Raw genomic sequence first — 18,101 nt, 5'->3', positions numbered from 1 at the left:
TGTGACGCTGGCGAATTGCAGCAACTGTCAAACTGTACGTGAGGAGAGACCAACCAGGACGCACTGGATACAGCAGATTTGGGGAGGGAAGGCAAGTGGAGGAAGGGGGTGGGGGGATACGACAGAGGCAGAGAAAAAAAATCACCAACAGGGAGTTGGATGGATTCAAGGGGACAGAGAACAGGAGACCGGCTGTAGAAACATCAAGAGTCCCATCAAGAGGTCTGGTGTCTGCACCAAATCAGCTTCAGGGATGTAGTCGAAGCGGTTCAGAGCTCAGCCCATCCGAGCTCATCATCATGAAGAAACACTCCGCAAGGGTTGCCCCGCTGTCCGCCTGCAACAGTCCGGTGCTCACCCTCACCAAAGTGGAAGGTAAGGAGAGTTCACATCCATTTAGGAAACGCCTGCAACCCCGCAAACTGGGGGCTGATGTTTCTGCCTTTTGGGGCTGCCTTGTTGTGTTTTTTTTTTTCTTCTCTAAATTTAGCAGCATCCCTCTGTTGATCTCACAGAGAGAGAGAGAGAGGGGATTTCAGCTCAAATATCTCTCTAATATCTGGTTCAAGACTGCCCGCTCTTTAAGACAGGCATCAACTTTAGAAAATCTCTCCGCGAGCGAGATAAAATAACACGGATCAGCCGAGCGCGGAACTTCGCGTTAAATCTATGATGCAATATTTTAATGCAAATCGGACAGAATCTCTAATCAATTTTCTGCATCTAAGTGCCGAACAATACAAGCGGATTTTAATTGCGATATCTGTTTATTATTTTCTGTAATGATGTGATTTTGCTGATCCCCCACCCCTCACCCCCCACCTCCCCCTCCTAAAAATGAAGCCTGAAATAGACCTGCATATTGTCCAAACTACTAGGTTATTGACGCACTGATTTTGACTCATGCTGGTCTGATGAAGACTGTGCTAAATTTTTACTGCTCCTTAGGGAGGGTCTTAAGTTGTTATTGCAGCAGGGATCCCCCCCCCCACCCATCACAGGCAGCTGAAATACCAGAGCATCACTGCCAGAGCAGCTGGGACATGAACCCAGCAGCAAACATGTTAATGGCCCCTGTCACTGCTCTGTGGGACTGTTCTTCGTGGTGCCTTCATTACATGGGGTCTCCCCGCTTTTGTCTGCCAGAGTTCCTCTGATCTGCAGGAGCACAATTAGGTTTCCCACTGACATCATTAAGGGACAAGCTCCTCTCTGACTCCTTGCATGTGTGGTGTGTGTGTGTGTGTGTGTGTGTGTGTGTGTGTCCCCCGCCTGTCCTGACATCTTCAGCAAGTATATTGTCATATAGCTCTCCTCCTGCCTGTACAGTGTGTCTCTTTTGATGTTCTCCTCATGCTTGTGCAAAGGAGGGATGTTATGCATTTTTTAATCTACCCCTCAGCGCAGAGGACTGCTGAATGCCTCAGTGTTTTTTTTTTTTTGGGGGGGGGGGTTGGCTGGCGTAAGCACAGAACACTGAATTGGCTGCTGATTTCACAGCACCCAGAACAGAACAGCATTAGCGCCTTGCATCTGAAGTAATCCCTAGGACATCTGCATCTCTCACAGGACGGGGGAAATAAGGGAAAATAAGGATTAAATGTAATTGATAAATCATATGTATGTACACGCTCTCATTCTTATCATACACTTATCTCTATAACTTTCATTATTTTATTCATTTTTGCATGATTCAAATACATGTACTCATCACATGACACGTGGAAATAGTCCTAAAAGCTTATGACGGCTTACAGATAAAATCACTGTCTGATCACATGATTGATCATGTTAGGAGAAGGTTGCCGGTAGCTGTACTTTGTGCAGTGCAGTAAGGTAGTACTCACATAAAACACTGATGGTGACTCGTGACACCTGAGCAAGTGGAGCTAAAAACATGAGCGTAACCAAATACTTGTTTAATTCTAACCCTCTGTTAAATTAGTTTTGTGTCATATCTTGAGCTGCAGAGCTTGCTGACTAAGACTCGTCAGTGAAGCTTAACTGTGACTGTGCTCCAGGTGTTGGGGAGAGCAGGACAGTCTGGGCTATTAACTGAAAATAACTGAAAATACTTCATTATTCATAATTTATGACTAGACCAGCTGCTAGAATATGGATGAGGAATTTCCATGCTGTTTTACATGGACACTGCAGAAATCTATCAAATTAACAAACAAGATGCTGTAGCTGTTTTCAGGCAATGCAAGGCATTCAGGATAACCTCGGAATAATCACCGCTGCTGGATTACCAAAGGTTTTAAGCTTATTAGTGTGAATGTCAGCTCAAGATATTTTATTTTCAGAATAACTGAGATGGCGGCAAGCTGTTGTTTGACAAGCTTCTATATACAGAATTAACAAAAGCCACGGTGTGACACGGGGCCGTGGATAGAGAAAGGATTGTAACTGTGTGTGTGTGTTTGTTTTGGGGGGGGCGACACGGTATTGTAAATTGTTTAAGGGAGTCAAAGCTGGAGAGTTTATGATGTCAACGTTCGGCTCCCCGTTTCAACAGCTGCTTTGAAGGAGAAGGGAATCACAGGGGGCCACAGCGGATCAACACACAGCTTTTCAGAGACTCTGCTGCTTATGTAACACCAGCTCCAAAAACCTCTGTTCTCCTCAGTAACAACCTGCGCCGACTGTCAAAGAGTTGTTTTTTTTTTTTCCAGTTTGGGATTTTCATCTGTCTTTCTTTTTTTTTTCTTTCTGAGTCCAGTTAACATTCACAGTTCCACATAGTATTAGAGCGACAATCACTGCAAGTACAAAACTGGAAACAGATGTAGAGACATATTCAGCTCTGCTAAACCAAATTCAGAGTCTAATTTGGTGTACCACCCCCCCACGCCCGTTTTGAGTCTCTAGATCACCAACATGTCTTCAGGGACTATCAAGTTAACAGCCTTGATTTGCTTTGAGAGAAAGGTGGAACCACCACAGATCAATTTTGGCATCAGACTTAAGTGTACAATTGTTATCTGGAGGCTAGTAACACAACAGTCCATCATCAGGCAGCACATCCCAGAGTCATCCTGTTCTTTTAATGTTGCTTGATATTATTTTGTAACACAAGTCCATCTCTGGGTGTCTCCGTCTGTCTCCTACAACCATAAGTTTGATTCACGGACTTCATCCGGGGAATCGTCTCCTGTGTGTCCTTGCGACCGATTTACACAGCCAGCAGCACAATAGATGATAATTATTGATTTCTTTTTAAATGCATTTTGAGTGATGATGTCTTCGGGGAATGTCTGTGTTGTTCCTGTGTCGTCAGTGGCTGGGACGAGAAGTTCATAAAAGTCCCTTTAATCTCTGTAATTTCATTACACACTTTGAACAGAGCTGGCTTTTTTTCTTCTTTTTTTTTTTCTTTAAGTGATTCAGTGTACACAAGTCCCGCAGGAAGCTGGTCATATATCACCAGCTGCTATTAGGGGCAAACTGAACCTTTCCTCAGGCGCCGATGCACCTGACCACAGATTATAGCCATTGTATCATAGGGCAGTATTAAGTCCAGATTTAGGTCACTCATTTAACACAATATTGAATCTTCAATGCTTTTCAAGCTCAAGTTTTTCCCAGTCAGGTGACATTGTATTGTGGACAATCCAGCAGTTTGCTCCAGTCTGTGTCCGTCATGATTTTAAAATGTATTAAAAAGGCAGCTATTACACTAACTTCCTTGTGTGGATACAGCTGTAAAGTTGGCTAATTTGGCCTGTCTACCCCGCTGCTTTGCACCGTGCTCGAGTGTCACCGTCAGCTTAATGAAATATGTGCATTTAGCAAAAAGAACATCAGCATTTACCGCTGAGCAGATGAGCCAAAAAAAAAAAAAAGCAGCAAGATTACAGCTTTAAAACAATAATGATTCTGTCAAGTTCAGATGAAGGGCATGAGAACCTGAATCATCATTGTTAAACACAAACACATAACGTGTGTACTTCAAGCACATTCACAAAATACAATTCTTGCATCTTGTAAAAATTTGCATGAGTCTTATATGTATGTAAATGCACATACAGGCCGTGCGTGAATACCAACAACCTCGATATGGAGATGAGGCTACATCTGCCGGAACAAAGGTCAAACGTACAGTGCATGTATGCTGAACCTGCATCAGTGCTGTTGAAAGATCAGCAGCTAGGCAGCGATGACGAGTTTTTCTTTCCGAGCTCCATTAAAAGGTTACTTTCATCCTTTGAATGTAATTGGTGCTGACTTTGAAGGTAGTCAGACGCTTCTTTCCTCTGTCTAAATTCATTTTAAAAGCGAGTGAAACAGACCTTTCCCACTTGATAAGTTTGTGATGAATACACAATGGCCAAGCTTTTGCTCGGGTTTATCAAATGCAGAGTGCGTTGTGCAGAGAAAGCGATCATTTTACATTGCAATGAATGAGATGAGACATTAAATAGATGGATGGATGTTGCTGAAGTGCTAATATTCATCGTATAAGTTCATTTGAGGATTGTTGCCGTGACTTCCTCACTGGATATCTTGTTTGTCTTTCATATAGGAGAAGGCGTTCTGTAACAGTGTAGTGGTGTTTTTTTTTTTTAAATCTTTGAGCAAAATCCTCTGCAAGAAAGTGTATTGAAGAAGCTCTAAGCTATAATCCTAAATTGAGGGAGTTGATCCGAAAGCTTTCCTCGGGGTGCAGGACGGCTGCCTATCCTCTCCAAATTGTCTAATGCAGCCGCTGGACCAGATGGGACAGTTGTGGTGTACCTAGTGGGCTAATTATTACAAAGCTGAAATAACAAGCCTACAAGCACTTGTAGTAATTGTGAGCAGCTCGCAAATAGTGTCAGCAAAAAAGTGTGCTGTGTGCGTCGTCACATTTCATCTGTGAAAATGACTGACTTGGCAGTTCACTCCGTCTAAATCTTGTTTGATAAACTTCCTTTTTCTTATGCCATTAAAAAACTACTTGATCATCACACTGAATGGGTGGCTCTACAGCAGTGATGTAATGGGAAGGCTAAGATGAAAAGTCTTAAGTCAGGTTTATGTATGTCTGATAGGGTCATTGCATCATCAGTGGCCTTGGGGTGCAGGGAGGGAGAGGAGGAGCTGTTTGGGCAGACGCTCAGAGTGTGCACCTGTGGTGGTTGCCTATCCATTACTTCAACATGGACGCTGTAGCCAATCTTTTAAATATTGATTTGTTGCAGAAAGTGCTGGGACTCTGCCAGTGTGTTAAACTGCAGGTCGGTCACAAAGTATTCACAGCGGGGGGGGGGGCTGCAAGAGAGAGTGAGGGATGCTTCAAGACTGGGGAATATACTGTTGGGCAGTGTACCCAGTGCCAAATATGAGTAATTGCTGTAGCTCTGCTGTAACACACAGTGCACTGATACACGCAAACACACGCTGCTTTCTTGCGCGCTGTGTTTTGTCGTGTCGGTACTCGGTAGCCAATGAGGCATCAGGGGGGCCGCAGCATTGACCCGAATCATTAGCATCTGTTGAACCAGCTGGGCAGGTCAGGGCAGTGACAAACAACAAGTTCGCTTCCCGGTGAGCAAGTTGCTCTGTTGTCCTCTGAGGTTGAAGGAGAAACCAGTCAGGAATTAAGGAGAGCGGGATCAGTAACAGCCGTCCCGCCCTTGTCTGCCCTCCTGGGCCTTTGTCCTCTCAGATACATGTGGTCTCACCTATCAGGTGGTTGACGCAGCGGGGTGTGTTTTCCACCTGTCTCTCTGTTGCGTTATTGGTTGGGACAGGCGTGTCAGATGAGCCTGCTCTGGTGTGTTGAAAGGCCTCTGACTGGCAGCTTGGCCCGACCAAGCTGTCACAGCCGACTATCACAGACTCCCACTGTCTGTCAGAGATTACAAAGACTGTGACACTGACTGTCTGTGCGCTACCTGTCTCTCTGACTGTCTGTCTGCCGTGACGCAACTACCGTCCCTGTGTAATGTGACATTTGTCGTTTATAGTACATAACAAATTCCTAGAGTTTGTGCAAACGAGCACAGACCAGCATCTTTTAAAGACACTACCCTCGACTTACATGTCAGAAATGACAAACCCAATAAACCAAAATGGGATTGAAGGATTTATTTTTATTAAGGTATTGATTCAATGATTGATGCTGTGTGACAGCCAAAAACATGTTTAAAGATGAGCTTAGATTTTGTGTTTGTTCGCCTGTTATTCATCCAGATCCAAAAGGTTACGTTAAAGGGTCAGTTCAACCAAATTACAGAAAAAACATATATTCACTTGCCTGGTACCTTTAGTCGTATCTAGCCATGCAGATATTTTTTAGATACGAAAACCTTTCACATTACGGTGAACTGACCTTTAAAGTTATTGATTCACGTGTTTTATATAAACTGTGTGCGTAGCCAAACAATGACTTTGCACTGTGATGTTTTATTATGAGCATGACAGTATGAGTAAGTTGCACCAGTCCATTCATCCATCCATCAAGAAGCAGAGTCCCAGCAGACAGTAAGACAAGGAGAAGAGTTCCTCTAAAGTGTGTATCAGTGATTGATCTGTTTACCTCTTGAATCACTGAGGCAGAGCGCTGCAGTGCACTCTCACTCCCACAGAGGTGTCGGCAAGTAGACAAACCTCTCTCTGTCTCTCTTACCTCAGTGTCCCCCACTTACAGTTGAGGTCCCAGGGAGACACTCCCGACAGTTGCACGGCCACCCTGGCAAACCCACACGAGCCCGACGCCATCGCCGCTGCTGCCTGCGAGGATCTTTGTTCCTGCTCTGGGAGAGTCAGGGGCGGCAGAGAGAGCGAGAGAGAGAGAGGGTGCGTGAATGGTGTGGGCGGTGGCCCGTTCAGGGAGCTACAGGGGAACATAGCAGGGCTCTCTCGGCGTGCCATGGCCAGGCTCTGTGAAGTGTGAGAAACAGGCAGTCAGGCAGGCCTCTGCTGGCACGTTTGGGATTTGCAGCTATCAGCAGGAGAGATCTGCACTGCAGAGTCTGCAGGAGGAGGAAGGAGAGCGGGAGTGGGAACAAGGCTGGTCGGGCAGCAGGGAAGAATGCGTTGAGATGGAAGAAAAACTGGAAAACTGGCTGGTTAATGGCAAGATAAGTCTCAACACCAATCGAAGTGCTTCGACCCTACTGGGAGCAGGACGTATTTTCAATACCCAGCCTATGAGGTGCTCAGTGTACTAAAACACTAGAGGCAGACAAATGACCACATAAGATACAAATTGATTTGCTGTACCTTCAGTGGTAAAGACACTGATTCATCTACAGATTTTCACACAGGGAGAAAAGAGTTTAGTGGCTAAAATTTATTCCCTTCTGTCAATAAGTATCAAAACACTTTCTCTACTCTTGAGATTACTTTTACCTGTGCATATGAAATTCCACGGTGTTACCATGCCTTCACTCAGCAGAGTGGTTGGGACGAAAACATGTGAGGAGGCAACATGGAGAAGCCATACACAGCTGTCAGAGTGGATCCAAAGCCGATCCTACAAGGACGCCACACACTTCCTTCCTGTCTCCATTGATTTCACAGACGCCTGTTAGGTTCATTTAAGTACATTTGGACACAGAATGGGTTGGATGAAAGGAGATGCTTCCATCTATATTCTTAACTCTAAATTAAGCATCTTCGCTAATCTGCCACTAAACCTAATCTAAATCCATTTTAGCGTGCAAAAGGATGAGATTAATAATGAAATATTATATAAAAGAAATACTCTAAATGAGACCAAAGATTGCACCGCAGGCTATTCACTGTACTGCAGTCGCTGTGGTGTGTATGGGGCTGACCTTGACAGTTGACATTCGATTACAAACTGATAATGTTAAGAGCTTTCACTTAATCATTTAGCAGTTACAGAGGGAGACTCTTTCTGGGTGTTTCAGTCATGGTAATAATGGCTTCAAATGTCATTAGCGGAGCAGCCTTTCTATCTCTCTCAGCCACTCGACTGACCCAGCTCTCTCACACTGATGAGTTCAGCAGAGCTCCATATTGTTCATCACTGGCAGTCAAGGTTGATACGGCATCATTAGTCACCGTCAGGCTAAATGTGAAAGGCGCGCATTGTCTTTAAATTATCGAGTCATTGCTTCAGTGGGTAACAAATGAATATAGGTTGATGTCTCAGCATTTACTCACAGTGGCTTTAATTAATAATTCATAATTCATTGTGTTTCGTTTTAAAAAAGAGAGACTGGATTCTATCGATGCTGAGTGTTACGGTAACAGCTTCATTGAAGAGTGCGGGCTGTGTGACAGGAATATCACTGATGGAGTCATGACACTCAGCATGTTCACATGTGCCAGAGCTGGAAATGCTTTGCTGGACACCCAGCGCCTCTCTGGGGGCTGATTGGCTTGGCCCATCACTGCATTTGGAAGATTAAACTGTGCTGCAGTATGGAGCAGTGGCCAGGGCCACGGGATGTGGGATGGAGGCCCAGGAAGGACAAAAGCCGGGCAGCGTAAACAAGAGATGACCTTCAGAACGAGACAAAGAGGCTTGGGGCTCAGAATAGAGAAACTTAATTCTTATCCTTGTGCCCAAGACTTTGACAGACATCCACGTGTGTCTGTCTCTTTTTTTGGTCTTTGCTGATTCATCATTTCAATGCAATAACAGACAATGATCTTGAATCAGCTTTCATTGCTGCCAAATGTGTCTCGGGGCTGTCAGATGTGTCAAGTGCTTTTGCAGTAGGGAGCATTTTTCAATACAGTATAATTACATTTTAATTGCGTCACATTTCCAGTTGCTGTAGAGAAACAAAATAAGAATCTCTTGTGCATTCAGTCGGGAGCCTGAGGAAGCCGGGGCATTAATTTTAGAGGTGATAGTCATCAGGGAAGTTAATCTGTGATATGATGAGACCACCTGGCAAGGTCAGAAGCAGCTCTGCCAGGAAGAATGAGTCGCCCCATCGGGCTTGACAGATTCCCCCTTAAAAAAAAAAAATAGGCAGCAAGCCGCATGTATTAGACAATAGGTGAGCTTTGGATTACAGAGAATGCATTAACATAAAGAGCGTCATCAGTGCTATATGGAAATAAACTGACACGGGAGAACTAAAATAATATGACTTCCGTGTCCTGTTGATGCTGTACAATAATAATTTCCTCAGTGTAACTCCAGCCTAAGTTATATTTATTCTCGTCTCACTGAGGCCTTTTGAAGTGCGTTCTATATTCCAGTCAGCAGTGTACAGTGCAGATGAATCTGCAAAAGGCTCCCTGCGGCACATCATTACCTCTGGAAACACCATTAGGGAGATCTCACATTTTTAACTTGTTGGAAGGCAGAAGATGCATGGTGCGTATTACACAGCCGTTATGAAACAGAGCCGATACAGGGGCGATGTTGTCTGTTTTGTCCTCTCGCTTCCCTGATTGTAAACTTGTGGTGTTGCAGTTTCATTCTCTGTGGTGAAATTATAGCTACAAGGTCCGTTTGGCTCTAAAATGGTCTGCAGTCTGATTTATAAGGACTTTGCTGGTGGTACTTTGTTATGGTTATGCTATTGTATGGTTAATACACAATGTCATTGAGAGATAAAGGAAGCCAGATAACCGGTCTGAATGACTATCTGCTGTATGACTAATGTAACTATTGTTCTCAGCAGAGTAAATGCCCATGTAGACGACCTGAACTACTGGAAGATCTTCTTAAATGATGTGTTTGAGCTTATTAACTTTAATACTTTCACAAAAGACTGTAAAGCGATAACTGTAGTAGTTTGGAGGAGACAATAGGTAAGTTTAATGACTTGAGGGAACAAAAGTGACCTTGGTAAGTGAATCAGGTTTGAAGCACAGAGTGGGTGTGAGTGGGACAGAAAACAGCTCGGCAACACTTTGCTTCAATTCACACATAATAGAAGAAGTATGGAGGCTGTCGGGTTTTGACACAAGCAATAGAAAGCTAAGTGTTGTAATATGTGCCTTTGTGCGCTTGGGCAAGCATACGCCCAGGCACGCACACACACACACACACACACACGCACACAGATATGTCATTGTAGCTCGTGAGGTGGAGAAGAGGTCTTGGATTGGATAACAGATCTGTCCTCTTTTGTCCTCTGTTTGGCTGCTGCCTGTCACACTTGATCACCATATTTTTAACTCATGTCTGATTGATTACCCTCAAGTTCAATTAAACTGCAAATGGAGCTATATTTATACAGAAAAAAACGCAGGTACTCACACAGAAAAAAGTGTCCTCTGATTTACTGCAGAGGATATTCACAGAATATATATATACAGTACGCCCATGTATAGAGCTAATCTATATTTTCTAAACCAGTGGTTCTCAAACTTTTTCACATCAAGGACCCCTAAGCTGACACAAATTAGACCACTGACCCCCGTTTGATAAGATTTTGTCCCAGGGTCCCCCATCTGATAAGATTGTTGCTTTAAGATGTTTTATTACAGAAAGTCTGTGAAACCCATGAGCAAAAGAATCAGTAGTTAATAGTCACATTATGTCATTGTGTTACTTATGGATGGGATTATAGTGAAAATAAATTATTCCCAGGAACCCCCTCAAGGACCCCTGGGGGTCCCCGCACCACTTTGAGAACCAAAAAAGTGCTTGAATCAGAATTTTTCAATGTAATAACTTGTTTAAAATTTAGCAAAACTCCTTCAGCTACAGCAATATTGAAAAAGAAAATTCTGTTCATAGACGAAGTATCAGTGTTTACTTGCTGTATGTGTCCACCTACAGGAGAAGACCGCACCAGGGAGAATGTGGTGGGCACAACAGACGCACAGTCGGCTGGAGGTGCCGCAGGAGCAGAGTCCGGCTCCAGCAGACGGAGGCTCCACTGCTGCATCAGGGTAACAACTGTACAGGTGCGGAAGGCCCTGTGGGGGGTCGTCATGGTGATGTGCGTGTGCTCATCATGGGCAGGCTCCACCCAGCTGGCCAAGCTGACCTTTAAGCAGTTCGACGCCCCCTTCACCCTCACCTGGTTCGCCACCACCTGGAACTGCCTCTTCTTTCCCCTCTATTACATCGGCCACCTGTGCAAGAGTCCAGAGAGGCAGACGCCCAGACAGAGATTCAGGTGAGAAGACTGTCACTGCTCGGCAAGCAAGCTTATTTATATAGCAGCAGAAGAAAAGAAAAGAAAAGAAAAGAAAAGAAAAGGGGGGTGGATATAATAAACAGTGAAGACAATAAAGAATATAAAACAACCTACAAAGTAAGTCGATTAAGCTCCTCTAAGACCTTGTGAGGCTGCTCCAGAGTCAAGAAGCAACAACAGCAAAAGCACAAACAGTGTCTTTGACCTTGGAACAGCCAGACGTCCCTGCTCTGAACACCAGAGGCTCCAGCCGGGGGTCACAGGTCACAACAACTCCTTTAAATACAAAGCTGCCTGACCATATAATATTGAATATTTTAATGTAACTTTTTCAAAGTTCAAAACCATTTGTAAAACTCACAGGGAATCAGTAGAGAGAAGCTAACTCTGGAGTAATGTGCAATGTATGTTTTATTATAAATACGTATATTATTATTATTATTATTATTATTATTATTGATAACCAGCTGGAGTTATTTTCGTGGAAGATGAACAAGGTGAAGAAGGTGTTACAGTTGCTGAGGCATGATGTAATAAAAATATGGACTTTTTCCAAATCTCAAAGTTAGAGTTTGGTTTTCACAAGGTTCCTGTTTCATAAGGGGCTGAGAATTTTAGTTGAGATCAAAAGCAATAAAATGCAACTGGCACAGCTAAATCTCAGCGCCCTGAACACTGTTGTTTTGGAGAAATGGCTGGCAATGCGTCAATGTACCATTATTAAGGGGAGAGGTACTACTTTACTTGTCTACTAAACAGTACCATCTGTCCACCCTAAAATACTATTCACACTATTTAGAATAAGCAATCAATGATGTCTAATATTTTATACTTTGGGTTCTTTCATTGGTAAAATTGTTTCTCTGATTGCTTCTCCTTATTGTTACGGCTAACAGGCCAAACACACTCGCCACGATGTGCAGTCAAAACAAAGAGAAAAAAAATCAACAGCATCAGCTGTCGTACAGTTTCACATCATAGAAGAGAAAGTCATTTTCCCCAACAGCAGCAGCCTGAGCAGACCTGAATGCAATGCAGATATAACCCACCGCTGGAATGCTCAGGCGTTTTATTCTGTGGTCATTGCAGAAAAGCCATGAGGGGAATATATGAATGCAGATGTTGCATCAGCTGTAAGACGAACCATGAGGGGGTCGTCAGATGAGAAACAGGACAGAAACTAGAGACTATATTTCTTCTACAGAAAAAGGCTGTTTTTTTCCCCGTACTTTCCTTTAATCTTTGCCATTTGATAATGAAATTAAAAAATTACTAAAATAGATAAAAGAGAGAGAAATTGGTCTTTTGTTGATGTGGTCCAAACCAGTATGCAACTAGCAAAACTAGCCAAGAGAATAATCTATTGATAAATCAATTAAAGCCAGGTACAATTAAGAAGTCTGTTTAAAAACAAAGCAGCATTAAATACAAAGGATACATGGTGTTTAGCAGAGTATCAGCGTGTCCATGGGGGTATTTTCCTTAAAAAGCTAAAGTTACATATTATAACACATTTGTAAAATTGTGTGAAAAAGTCATACTAAGATGACTCTTTCTGTACGATGAAACACACATCTAATTTTTAATCTTTTTCCCAACTGCTTTTAATTAGCTCAGCAGCATATTTGATTTCCAAATGAACTTAATAGCTTTACAAAAACATATTTAATTTTGTTTAATATAAGGGTCTCATCTTTAGTTATCCTGCTGCAGCAAACAGAGAGAATGTGTTCCTGATTGTGTCAGAGGTGCTTTCACAGTTGAAACACGACATTAATCACGGTCTTTAGACAAAAGTCTTGTCTCTGCTCCCTGCTAAGCTTTCTTTAGTACAAAGAGAAAAAGAAGGCGGTGGGATGGAAGGTGTCATGGGAGGGTGGGTGAACCAGGGGAATCGGCTATACATTTCTGACGCACCTCTCTGATGTCAGTCTTCCTTTTTGAGGGCTTACACAAAGATCTGTAGCTCCCACCGCTCGGCCAGAGCTGACGTGCTCCGAATATCAATCGCTTTGTTTACTTTGTGTTTATTCACATTGTGTCTCCCGGTGAATCTCAGACAATGCGAAGAAACAGAGACCAGGAGTTGACATTTGTAATATCTGTCCTGTCTCTTTGTATGAAACAGTCGCCGAAGTGGAGGAAAAGACCCGATACTGGCAATAGCTGGCTTCTGAATGAGGAGTCCATGCTTCTCTTTACTGTAGTCTGAGAAGATCTGAGGTTATTACGAAAACCTTGAATGAATATCAAAACACAGTTATCTGGGTGAAAGCAAGGAGGGTTTTTCTTTTTCACTTGACTGCTGCAATTTAGTTTTGGAAAATACTTTCATGAGTCGAGAATTAAATTTCATTCTTGACCTTGGAAACAGCAGATTGTCAAAATTGATAATGATAATAGCAATAACATAAGGTGCTAGCTTTTTTTCCTCAGCTTTGAATTACATCATACAAGCTCGGAGATTGTACACTTGAGTATCTTAACTGAGCAAACTCCATCCACCAAGGAAGATGTGGTCAAAAAATATAGTAAATAATAAGGATTTTTTTTTTGTTCTTTTTTTGTCAAACCTTCATGAGTATCATAGATTAATATATAGATTCCAAACACTATCACAAAGACCACCAAATACAGTGCAATTGTGAAATATTGTCATCACTTCTATTGCTGGTTTTGATTTGCCCAGAAACCAAATAAAAAAGATGATTTGATGAGTTGCTCGCTGCATTAAAATCTGCCTCCATAACACCTTCCTCAGCTGAGTCTTAGAGCTGCAGGTTTTTCTAATATCAGATGGGATTACAGGTCTCACAGGTTCAACAGCGTAACAGAAACAAACCGCAAACCTGTTATTGGTTTGGATGCAAAGGTGCTGTATCCAGTGTCTGTAATGAAATGGTGATAAACTTTAATGTGATTGTCACTGAATTAAGTGTGAGAAGTGATTTTTAGTGCAGACTCAGCCCTCTGGAGCGTATTCATAACAACGCTGCTCCTCAGCGTCCGGAAAGACACTCAACACAAATGTCCTACCTGCTGTTTCCTCAGTTGTTGCTGTTTCATAACTCTCACAGCCACACACACATGTTTCAGGGTAAAACTGTGTAACTCAAGAGCACTGTAAACAGCAGCAGTCAAAATGCCAGCATCTCAAAAATTCAATAATGTTAGATTTTGACCCGGGGGGGAGTGGGGAGTCGTGTAGTTTAGGAGGAGAATAAATATTTCTTGACATCAGAGCAGTGGGACATGACACAAACGCTTAGCCAGGAGAACATTTCAAATTAACAGAGTGGACAGGATCACTATCAAGTACTTTGATACTGGTACCTGCTGTCACCGTTTGGTTCACCTCTTACATTTCACAGTGTGACGCATTGACTGTCAGGGCAATAGCTTTAGACTGTCAGCTTTTATTTTAGGGGCAGTTTCATCCGTTCTTTTCAAATGATTTAAAAACCTACAGCTTCTTGTGTGTCGTTAAAAAACTTCTCTAGACAGACATCAAAGCCAGACAGGACACGCGCTGAAAATCATCCGTAGTATGCGATTAAGCCTCACACTTTGGAATACAGCCTTTGAACCTGAGTTGAAGTCACTTTTTCAAGATAACAAAATGTCACCAGACTGACTTGAGTGTTCATCGCCGATCGGCAGATTCAGTTTCTCTTCCAAAATGGGTGGATTCCTCATAAACGGAGTCACATGTACCAGAAACAGCTACTTCTGTATGTCCCATGTGTATTCCCCCAGTATTCGGCTGTGCAGTACACTAAGTACTTGTCTGCACAGCACAGTTTGACCCAGTGTAGGCAAATTGTAAAATCCAAAAATACTGCCTAGATATTACCGACACTAGGATGAAATAAAGGGGAAAAAAATTACTATTAATGTTTAGTTTCATTAAGAGAGACAGCTGAATGTGAGCTAGAAATATGTAACTTCAGTGCCTGGTGGAAGATCTTATTGTATTTGTAAATATTTACTTATTTCTCCAAGTCGGTCCCACATGCGCTGTGGTGGTGTTCATTTAGATGTACCTGTTATAGTGGGAATTACTTGACACACTCATCACAGATTAGAATCTCTACTCTCTGTGGTAGCATTTGTTCCAGCAGAGCTGTTTATAGCTGTAACTATTGATTAGAGTCCCACACCATAACAATAAGTATCATCTCTGAAATCAGTCAACCCACGTTGTTCAATATGTGATCACTCTGCCCTGCGTTATGTGTCCGTGTCACAGGGAGTGCTGTAGGTTTTTCGGGGACGACGGGCTGACCCCCAAGGTGTTTTTCACCAAGGTGGCTCCGTTTGGCCTGCTGTGGATCCTCACCAACTACCTGTACCTGCAGGCCCTCAGGAAGATCAACACAACAGACGTGTCGGCGCTCTTCTGTTGTAACAAGGCCTTCGTCTTCCTGCTCTCTTGGATTGTACTCAGAGACCGCTTCATGGGGGTCAGGGTGAGTACATCCGCGTGCGTGTGTGTGTGTCTGTGTGCGTGCGTGCCAGGTTTTTTGTTTGTTTACAAGAGAAAATGTTGTTGCTGCATCTTGAGATAATAGTCTCAGTCAAGCACAAGGAACAAAAAGCAAAGTGGATTTTAAAGCCATGATTTTCAGATTGTACCCTCTAGGCTACTGTAGCAACGTTCACCTGTAATAAACAAGGTTATGACAAACAAAACGATAAAAGGAAGTTGCATAATGTAACTTCTATAGTTTCACGTAAAATACACCTGTGTCCATGTGGTATTATTGCTGCGCGTATGAGGTTATATAATATCTTTGTAACTTGATATTATCTTTTAATTGGATGTTTGACTACACGCTTCATGCTTGAACACGACAGTGGACACAGTTAACTAGACCAGTGCTGGACTTGAAGGAAGAATGAAAGAAGGAAAGAAAGAAAAATGAAAATCATGTCAGCATCTTGTCACATGCTGATTTGATTCATGAATAGCTCAATCAAATAGTGCTTTTTCTTGATTGATTCAGTTTGATGAAAAAGGAAAAAGCCAAAATCAGAGAAAGGTACGGAGGCCCAGAGAGCTCAATCCACTGCAACTTTAAGAAAACACATGCAAATAGACAGAACAGAAGCAAATTCAGAAAACATCTTCATCAATTTGACGACACACGTGCTGCAAATGCTCACAACATGATCGAATACAGAAACCTGCTTGATGGAGATGTTTTCTGAATTTGCTTTTGTTCTGTCTATTTGCATGTTAGTTGCAGTGGGTTGAGCTCTCAGTGCCACCGTAGCAAGGTCAGAGAGATGCTTTTTATTTTGTAGCAGACGTATGTTTTCTTTTCTTTCCTCTCTTGTAAATCGGATTTATTTTGTGACCCCATGGAGGCGGTTGGAAATCATTTATATCGCTAGAGACAAAAGTGTTTAATTTGGTGGAGAGAAAGACGTCCGCCATTTTCCTCTAAGCTCTAATGGTCAAGTGGGGATTTTAACTGCGTCCCGGAGTGTGTATGTATCACCGTATGACCTCTACTGTGCAATCGGTGTGTATGGCACCCAAAGGAAGGCACATAATATGTCGCAGTGTGAGCTGACGTGCACACACACACACACACACACACACACACACACACACACACACACACACACACGCAGACAGCATAGTCGAGTAGAGAGCATGTTACCTGTGTGACAGCGAAATATCCTACCGATGATCACTGTGTCATTCAAATATGCCTCCTGCTGTGTGTGTGTGTGTGTGTGTGTGTGTGTGTGTGTGTGTGTGTGTGTGTGTGTGTGTGTGTGTGTTTGTGCTTGCATATGTTTGTGACTGATTTTCCCGGTTGAGGGGGAGCAGGAACAGGAGAGTGAGGGTTTAGCGTTGTGAATCGAGGTATCTACTGATCTCCTCCCACTGCACACCTCTGATGCTCTCACATCTGCAGCCATCCTGCACTCTGCAGAATGGATTTCCCCCTCTTCTTCTCTTTCACACACTCACCACTCCACCACCCCGTCTCTCCCTTGTGCATGCTCCTACACCCCACCCCTATTATCTGCAATGAAAGGGCTTCGGTAAGAGACAAATACTTTAATAATCGTGCTTCGCTCTCTCTCTCTCTCTCTCTCTCTCTCTCTCTCTCTCTCTCTCTCTCTCTCTCTTGCTTGGTGGTGGGGATTGCAGTGTTTGAATGTCTGCAGCAATGCAGGGGATCTTGGACGAGTTTGTCATGAAAGTGTAGGAGGAGAGAGAGATAGAGAGAGAGAGAGAGACATGGGGGGGGCTAAATCATTAAAAGGGATGCTGGTTGTTTCACTGATGTTGTGTGTGAAAAGAAGTGGCCCTGTCTTATTTGCAACAGCAGAGGCAGAATGGAGTGAACAAGTAAGAAGGTTGTAAAATAAACTGAACAGCCATTTGGCGAATGTGTGACATGTTTGGATTTATCACTTGTTAAGGGAGTTCCACGCTTAATCCACATGCACGCCCTGCCGTAGTAACACTGTAATCACACAAGCTGCTCAATGCGAGGTTGTCACGATCCTTTCCCCCCTCTGCTCCTCGCATTGTGCTGAAACATCTCGAGAAGCTAAAACATAAACTCATGCAGGGTCACTGACCCTGTAGGCAAAAAGTGCTACAGTGGAAATGAAAGGTGTAGCTGTGACTGACAGGCAGCCTGCAGTGCAGAAAGAGACATTTTGCCAAAGGTGCTCGAGGGCTTTATCCAAGCAAAAACACACGGCTCATTTGTCTTCCTGACACCTCCTTAATGCAGAGCAAATCCACTCAGCTGGACTGCGCCTTGACCCTGCCGCTATTCTTCAGCCCAGTCACCCCTCCATGCACAGTTATGACCACATGCACACAAACATATACGGCTAAGACAGAAAGCTGTAAATGCAATGCACCATAATGGAAAGATTTTCAGTCTGGTACTGACTGACTAAGAGCAGGATGAATGGTTTGATGCTGGTGTGAGGCGGTGATAATCGCAGAGGCAGGGAGTGGGTGTAAGAAGTGTGGGGGGGGGGGGGGGGTTTTTT

At 43.3% G+C, this 18,101-nt stretch overlaps 1 protein-coding gene across 2 annotated transcripts in view; it reads left to right on the top strand.

Annotated features, from left to right (window-relative positions):
- Positions 1-18,101, top strand: part of slc35f3b (solute carrier family 35 member F3b) — a 49,586-nt gene that overhangs the window by 26,099 nt on the left and 5,386 nt on the right. The window contains exons 1-3 of one of the 2 annotated variants that reach the window (XM_023411639.1): positions 142-375; positions 10,706-11,048; positions 15,319-15,538. In XM_023411639.1, the coding sequence (XP_023267407.1) occupies positions 300-375; positions 10,706-11,048; positions 15,319-15,538 (639 nt within the window). In that variant the 5' untranslated portion in view covers positions 142-299. Of the gene's footprint in view, positions 1-141; positions 376-10,705; positions 11,049-15,318; positions 15,539-18,101 lie in introns of those variants that run through there. The other variant, XM_087175431.1, reaches the window with a different exon arrangement.

The sequence above is a fragment of the Seriola lalandi genome, unplaced genomic scaffold, assembly GCF_002814215.2.
Source record: "Seriola lalandi dorsalis isolate HSWRI2012SDOR001 ecotype SW California unplaced genomic scaffold, Sedor1 jcf7180002054470, whole genome shotgun sequence".
NCBI lineage: Eukaryota > Metazoa > Chordata > Actinopteri > Carangiformes > Carangidae > Seriola > Seriola lalandi.
The sequence above is the reverse complement of the archived record's forward strand: the minus strand, read 5'-3'. Positions and strand labels throughout refer to the sequence as shown.